The 8,564-nt window shown below is 41.9% G+C and overlaps 1 protein-coding gene across 1 annotated transcript; it reads right to left on the bottom strand.

Annotated features, from left to right (window-relative positions):
• Positions 1-996: 996 nt before the first annotated feature.
• Positions 997-2,400, bottom strand: LOC308618879 (ubiquitin-conjugating enzyme E2 D2-like). Its single transcript, XM_081237194.1, has one exon. It carries the CDS (start codon positions 2,309-2,311, stop codon positions 1,874-1,876), a length of 438 nt encoding a protein of 145 aa, XP_081093320.1. The 5' UTR covers positions 2,312-2,400; the 3' UTR covers positions 997-1,873.
• Between the last annotated feature and the right edge of the window lie 6,164 nt (positions 2,401-8,564).

Here is an 8,564-nt window from a genome sequence, read left to right as displayed (position 1 = left end):
AAGGGAACTCTGCTCATTGAGCATAGTTTAAGTTGTGATGTTTGCTCTAAAAATGCCTCCCGAAATATGCCTTGTTGCATTTTCACTGACTCATGGCATTGGGCAATGGGCTAGCAGTGTAGTCTGGTACTTGGCAGCAGGAAAGTCAAGTCTCAGCTCAGAGGGGCCAAACGGGGCATAAGATTGCACAAGACCCATGCCCTCTGTTTGTGACCCATGTGAATGCCTATGGAAAAGGACTCTTGGAGGATGAACATCAATGGAAGCAAGCTGATTTGACCTGAGCTTCCCAGGTAAGGACCATAGCCACCTGAATATACTATTGCACAGGGCAGCAATCCATCTACAAGTCAGAACCGGGCCTAAAAATAAGCTCCAGTGATTCCAGCACCTGAGACAAAGGAAGCCTGGCACACATACCCAAACTGCCAACTACGCAGTCAAGTAGCAAAGGGAGTTTGGGGACACAGAGTCTGGGGCACTGGACCTGGCTCGTCTTGGCACGTGGACTGTGTAATTAACTCATTCACTCTTTTCCTCTCAAGTCTACCTCCTGGGATACTGGAATTTGTGTGTATCAAAGAAGAGCCAGGAGGTGGGAGATTCTAACTCGATGTCCTTTTGCTGCCCAGCTAAGCTTGCTAGATTTGGGTGGTTATGGATAATGATGATAATGATCATGGATGTGAGATGACAACTCTAAAGTGCTTCTAGTGTTGCCCACATATCAGAGGACTGTAGATGTTCTAGGTGGTACAAGGAAGAAACTACTGAGCCACCTAGGAACAAGTCTGGGCATATGGTGTGAATAAGACATGGGGACAACTGGCAAAAGGGTGACATAATTGCTGTGGGGACTGATGCCAAGCACTTGGGTGTGGTAGCTAGCACAGGACAACCTTAACTGCTGGGGAGGGATGGGACTGGGGAGGGTCCATTCATCTCTTTCAGCTCTGATCTGCAGAGCATCTGGCTAGTTTTTGTTTTTGTTTTTATGTAATGACTGTAGTAATCAGTTTATTACACAGATTAATCATTCTTGAATGTACAAGCTCCAGAGGAGCAATTGGGTCTTTAAATATACACAAGTATTTCCACTGAATGAATTTTCACCCTTACATCCAGATAGACCTAAGCAGTTAAAAACATAAGAAAAATAAGAGCTATTAGCTATGTATTAACTGAGAAACCCCATACAAACCAAAGAATATGGAAGAGAGAAAGAGGGGCTGAAGGACGAAGGTTGAAGGGTGGGGAGATGTAAAAGAGTTGGAAACAAAGCCCATCACACTTCACTTACTAATAGCTCCAATCCATTTAAATGTTGACCCGTTAAACTTAGACCTTAAAATACAAGGATGTAGGTAGAGTTTAATCTGATTGGTCATAACTTTCACCTAAGACGTTAAGTCCTTCGGAATAAAATGAATACAGAAACAGCTTCATGTTCTTCGCCTTGCTTTTCATAACTGTTTTGAGTTTAATGGGATTTCACTTAAAAAACAACCTCCTACAGGTCAGTGGAGCTTTCCTTCTCCATCCAAGCACACACCATACCCACCACCCCACATTCTGCCGTTATCCAAATTTAAGTCAATAAGGAAAGCTTTTAGTCTCACACCTAGGTTATGCCTGGAGAACTGGCTTGTCACACACACACTTCTGTGCTAGGAGGCAATGTTGGTACAGAAGTACAGTATTTCTAGCTTGTTGTTCCAAGTATGTACAACACGCAGCCCTGCTGTATCAGGTAAACGTGCACAGGGGAAGATGAGGCCTGGGCTCATAGAAAGCAGTCAAATGGAAATCAAAAGGACTTTCTTTCAGAGTTCCCCTATCTTTATTTGTAGAGGTTATCCAATAATTTCTTTAATTACATCGCATACTTCTGAGTCCATTCCCGAGCTATTCTGTTGCACTTTTCTCTATCTGTTTTGTAGATCCGAGCAATCTCAGGCACTAAAGGATCATCTGGATTGGGATCACACAACAGAACGGATGGACAAAAGTACTCTTGAAATAGTGCCGGAGACCACTGTGACCATAGAATATCAAGACAAATGCTGCCATTACTGTTAATATTTGGATGATAAAGTGTTGTTGTAAATGCAACCTTAGGTGGTTTGAAGGGGTAATCTGTTGGGAAATGAATTGTCAAGAAAAATACTCCACCCTGATAGGGACTGTCATTTGGCCTCATTATTGTAGCTTGCCAATGGAACATATCATCTCCAACGGGACCTGCTGAACACGGTACTGGGGGATCCCGCGCCAGGTCGTTCAATTCCTTGTGGATTCTCTTCAGAGCCATCGCGAGAGGCGGGTGGAGGCGGCCCCCCGGACGGGAACAAGGGCAGGGGAGGGACGCGGAAGGGGCGAGGGGGCGTGAGGCCGCCTCGGTGATCGCGGGTCGGCCGGAGAAGGTGGGGAGTTCCGCAGCGCGGCTCCGGCGGGACGAACTTGGGGCCCTGGCTCACTCGGCTCCTGAGCCTGCCGCAGGGGTTGCCGCATCACCCGGCGGCGGCCCCTTTATGCGCTGGCGGCGGCCCCTTTATGCGCTGCCGCCGCAACCGCGGTAGCTGCTGCTTCCGTCTAGGCTCAGCGCCGCCTCCTCAGCCGCCGCGGATCCCTCCGCCAGGGAGCAAGTGCCGAGGCCTCGGGCTCGGCCGGCGTTTCTGGGTCGGACGGTCGAAGGGACTGCTTGCTGCAGGGTGACCGAGGGACGCGCGGGCGGGCGGCCTGGTTAGTTTTTAAGGCAGACTGTCACCTCCAACTTGACCGTTGGCCGATAGGGAATCTTAACCTAAGACCTCTCAGAAACTTCCCAGCAGCTGCTGACTAACGGCTACCACGCCAGACAGTAGAACAAGATAAACTTTCTCGAACCCGATCCGATTTCCTTTTACCTATTCACAGCCCTATTCACAGACTATAGCAACTGCTGTAAGTTTAATCGATTGTTGTACCTCTGTTGCCTAGGACAAGTTAAAAGGATTTGTATAACTAGGATATCTAATGGGGTGGCCTATGTTTCTAAAGAGAGTTCTTGACTGGTGATGTGAAAGGTTAGGGGGTGAAGTTGTAGGGAAACTGCTCTGTGCAGGTGTCCTTGCAAATATCCATATAGGCCACATGGACAAGGCTTCACCTCAGGAGATCTAAGTCTTGGTAAAATGCCCCATAATCCTCTCAGAACATGAGAGAATGGGAGGCTTGGGAGGAGCTGCTACAAGGCCATTTCTCACCTTCCTTTTTATCTTTCCTCGAGGCTGTTATGAGACAATTTCTTACTGCCTCCCAGGTTCTGGTAAGATATAAGGGCTTCTGCCTTGAAATTCCTCTCTCCCCCACACTTTAGGGTACAGCTGCATGCTATAAAGTTGCTTAGCAGGAAATACTCAAACTGCTTAGTATAAAACTGGTTCCTGGGACTTCCCTGGTGGTCCAGTGGCTAAGACTCCATGCTCCCAATGCAGGGGGCCCGGGTTTGATCCCTGGTCAGGGAACTAGATCCCACATGCCACAACTAAGAGTTCAATTGTCGCAACTCAAAAGATCCCGCGGGCTGCAACTAAGACCCAGCGCGGCCAAATAAATAAATAAATGTTAATAAATAAATAAATAAAACTGGTTCCTCAGAACCAGAGCCCATTATCACCCATGTTGCCTTGTTATCTGACCCCTTTTGCTTTAGTGCTGTCTTGTGGGGCAAAGGACACAGGGAGCTGGCACCTTTGCGGATCTTGCTATTGCTGTCTATGGAAATAATAAACTGTCTGACTACAAAGGACTAGTTATTTCTTTAGCAGCTGAATGTCTCTGCCTTTCATGAGGGCAAGGACAAATGTTCTGCACCCACCCTTGGCCCGTAAGTATGGATTTCTTTCTTCTCCCGACTCAGTTTAAATACTAGTTAAATTTGAGTATGTTAGAAAAGTGACCAGGACTAGTTTTTGGTTTTATTGTTACAAAAATTTTTGTGTTTGGAAGTAAGGCATGTTCATGATGCCTTTGTAACAGATGAATTCTAGGCTTGAACTGTTGAGCCTAGAACCACTGGTTCCTGTCTGGAGAGTAATCTGGGACCTCTTAGTGTTTTATTTTTCTGTTTTGGTGGTATGTGTGAAATTGTTGTTGTTGTTGTTGTTGTTTAATCTTTTTTGTTGTTTGTTTGTTTTTAAATTTATTAATAAGTAAACAGATTTGGAGGGGAGGAGGACAGATTGAGTCCGTATTGTACTTCCTAGATCTAGTTTAGAAAACATACTCCCCACCTGGTACTCTTAAGAATTGCAAATACCTCATTTAATAACATACTTCTTTAAAAAATTTGCCTTTTCTCTTCCACCCATGAATAGGTCTGGTATTTGAAGAAACTCATGAAAGTGGGTGAACCTAACTTGCCCCTCTTCTCTAGGATGCAGTGAATGCATATGTGACTGTGACTTTTCAGGTAATTTGTCATTTCCTTATTTCTTTGAAGTTAACTTCTAACTCCTTTTATTGATAATGAAGAAAAATATTGCACTTTTTGAAATACACCAATTGAATTGAGTGCATAATTTAAATAGTTTTTCCTTGTCAAAAAAAAGTAGATGTAGCAACCAATCTATGCTTCCCATGTATACTTATATTATCATTATCTCCAATTTATAGAGAAGGAAACTGAGGCTTACAGAAGCTCTGTGTGATCACATTTCCACAATTCACAGTGAGTAGAACTGGGACTTGAACTCAGGTCTGTCTGACGTCAAGTCATTCCCTTAACCACTTTGCTCTACTACAGGAACTTACAAATGAACCTCAAAGGAGCTCATCATTTGACAGGGCATTTGAGGGAGGCTCAAGTAAGACATAATTATGAGGCAGGGCCTCCATTTGATTTATGTTGGCAGTTATGACCTAGGGCAGGCTTATAGTAGGGGTTCAAAAACTATGTGTTGAAAATAAATGATAGGCATTAGTACCAGTATTCTGAGGAGCTGGTACATTCACCTCTGAGTGGACATGTCATAATGTAGAGGCAACAGGGAAACCCAGAACAGAAGCTCAGTAGAAGCAGGACACCAAGGTCAAATGGAGAAATCCTAGAAATAATCTCCTGCAGATGTGTTGACACAGGTATTAAATCTCCCTGTGCAGATTTAAATGTCTTTCTTTCCTCTCTTTTAAAAGCATTTTTTAGGTGTGAGAACTTAAGGTCAGCCTACAGGCAGCCCATTCCAGTCAGCTTGAGTGCCCACCATTTCTCTCCCTCCAGCCTCTGCGTCTGTGTTGATGCTGTACTGAATGTCTGTTTCCTGCCTTTCAATCTCTTACAATTCTTCTATCCTACAATACACATACATAAAGTTTCTATTTCTTAAAACTGCAATAAATCACTTTCAAAAATAAAAATAGTAAAAGATACTACCTCTCCCGCCTGCTATCTTTAGAGGCAAACAGACCAGAGTTCAACCCTAGATTTTGCTGCTTCCTAACTGGAAACTTGCCTTGGTTACGTATTCTCCTCAAGACTCAGTTACCTCTCCTGAAAAATGGGATTTTTTTTTTAACGTCTAACAGGGTAAAAAGTGATATGAAATTAAATCATGCATGTCGGGACTTCCCTGGAGGTCAAGTGGTTAAGACTACGCACTTCCACTGCAGGGGGCATGGCACAAGCTCGGTCCCTGGTCGGGGAACTAATATCCCACATGCCAGGGATGCTGCCAAAAAAAATTATGCATGTTAACCATCTAGCTCGGTACCTGCCATATAATTCGCCCTCAATATATGTCATTTTCATCCCTTTTCAATACTTATCCCAGAATGAGATAATCCTTTCCTTTACATCTGGTAAAACTTCACTTCATGGGCATGTCTCACTTTCTACCTGTACTGTGGTTTTTTCTTTTTTTAAATTAATTTATTTTAAATTTATTTTTATTTTTGGCTGTGTTGGGTCTTCGTTGCTGCGTGTGGGCTTTCTCTAGTTGCGGCAAGCAGGGGTTACTCTTTGTTGCGGTACACAGGCTTCTCATTGTGGTGGCTTCTCTTGTTGTGGAACACGGGCTCTAGACACGTGGGCTTCATTAGTTGCAGCACACGGGCTCAGTAGTTGTGGCTCACGGGCTCTAGAGCGCAGGCTCAGTAGTTGCTCTGCGGCATGTGGGATCTTCCTGGACCAGGGCTTGAACCCGTGTCCCCTGCATTGGCAGGCAGATTCTTAACCACTGTGCCACCAGGGAAGCCCCTGTACTGTGGTATTTTTGTAGTTGTCTTATTTTCCCTGTAAGACTACAGTGTCCTTAAGGGGAGAGGATTGCTTAGAATGCAAGATCCTGTCCCCGCTTCCCTACATCCAACTCCCTCAGGCCCCATTTACACAGAGTTCTTTGTACACAGTATGTTATTGTTAAAGACTTGTTAAAATATGATTAAAATAAAAGTAGAGAGGAAAGAAAAAATGAAGAGATAAAATAACAGACTGTTGCGTTAAAAAATTTATTGAAGTCATCAAAATGATTCAGAAGGATTTCCAGCTGATATTTACCTTTCATGTACGCTTCTCTCCCAAACTGTAGTACTAAAATATAGCATGTAACTTTTTTTCTTTAAAAAATAATAAATAGTGGGAATTCCTTGGTGGTCCAATGGTTAGGACTCTGCGCTTCCACTGCAGGGGGCATGGGTTCCATCCCTGGTCTGGGAACTAAGATCCCACAAGCCGTGGAGCGTGGCCAGAAAAACCCCAGAAGTAATAAATATTGTAAAAGTGGATCTAGCTGTTTGGGTTTTAGTGATTGGTATTTGTTCATTCCTTTTACTTGCCTCTTCTAATTTGACTATCTGGCAAAAAGGTTCCCAAATATCTCAACTACCAATATAACTGAACTGTCACTCACAAAAAGGAAATCAAAAGGAGGTATCAACTGGCTAAGCTCCAGGATTGTAGAAAAACCCTAATAGTTAGTGACCCAAAAAATACTGTCTAAAATCTGCCATCTAGTGTGGACTTTGTAAAATTACATATTACTGGACACATTAATGCTGTGATTACTACTAGGGCTTCCCTCAGTGGACACTAGGTTTGAAAATTTTAATTATCAAACAAAATGATCAAAAGTAGCATTAAATTCGATTTCCCATTTAGTTTTAACCATAGATATATAGAGAGGTAGAGAGATAGATAAATGCTAAATAGATATAAATAGATTGATATGCAAAATAGAGCTTTTGCTCAGCATAGTAAGGTGGTATTTGAAACCTTTAAATATAAAAACTATCTAATAATGAATTTATATAATTAGTAATAAAAACCAAGAAACATATTCCCCTTGTTTATCCTTATTATTGGTAAATGTCATTCCTGACAGGAGAGGGTGAGTAGGAAAGTATCATTTGTTGGGCACAATCTCTGTGCCAGGCTCTTAACCTACTTTAAAAAAAAAAATTTACTTATTTATATTTTTTGGCTGCATCAGGTCTTAGTTGCGGCATGTGGGCTTCTCTCTAGCTGCGTGGGTGGGCTTAGTTGTCTTGAGGCACGTGGGATCTTAGTTCCCCGACCAGGGATCGAACCTGTGTCCCCTGCATTGGAAGGCGGGTTCTTAACCACTGGACCGCCAGAGAAGTCCCTCTTAACCTACTTTAATCTAATTTAAATCTTACCTTTTGGTCTTTGAGTTAAAATATTACAAACCTCATTTTACGTATAAAAAAATTAAGACGTAAAAGGTGAAGAAGTTGGCTTTCTATCACAGCTGGTTAGTAAAAGCACCAGGATTTGTACCCATGTCTGGAAACTCCAAAGCTCATGCTCTTTCATCTCCATACTGCCTTTTATACTTTGTGAGATGCTGGAAATAGTGTACCAACTTACACTATGTAGCAATAATCCTCTCTTTCATTTCTCTCTTTTTTTTTTTTTGTTTTCAGTCTTGCTAGAGATTTATCAATGTTTTTTATCCTTTCAAAGAACCACCACCTTTTAGTTTCATTAATTTTCTGTATTGTTTTTTATTTTCAATTTTATCTCTGCTGTTATCATTTCTTCTGACTGCTTTGGGTTTATTTTGTTCTTTTCCTAGTTTCTTTAAGTTTCATAAGTCTTAGATTATTGATATGAAAGCTTTCTTCCTTTTTGATATAGGTATTTAATGCTATAAAATCGCCCCTAAACACCACTTTATCTACCAATTTTGTAATATATTTTCATTTTCATTCAGTTTAAAATATTTCCCAATTTCATTCAAATTTCATTTTCATTCAAATTAAAATCTTGTCTAATTCGAGATTTCCTCTTTGACCTCTGAATTATTTAAAAGTATATTGTTTAATATCCCTCTGATATTATTTCCCTCACATCTGAACTTCCTTTAGCAACTTTTTAGAGCAATTTCTTTTTTTTTGCAAAAGCTTCTCTTAGTTTCCTTTTATCTGAGCATGTCTTTATTTCATCTCTATTTCTGAAGCGTATTTTCACTGGATATATGATTCTGAGCTGACATCTCTCTTTCTTTGGCACTTTAAAATGTTATCCTTCCTTCTGCCTCCACAGGCATTTGAATCTTTGTTTACCT

This window comes from Mesoplodon bidens, assembly GCF_964165515.1.
Source record: "Mesoplodon bidens genome assembly, chromosome: 6".
NCBI classification, from domain to species: domain Eukaryota; kingdom Metazoa; phylum Chordata; class Mammalia; order Artiodactyla; family Ziphiidae; genus Mesoplodon; species Mesoplodon bidens.
The sequence above is the reverse complement of the archived record's forward strand: the minus strand, read 5'-3'. Positions and strand labels throughout refer to the sequence as shown.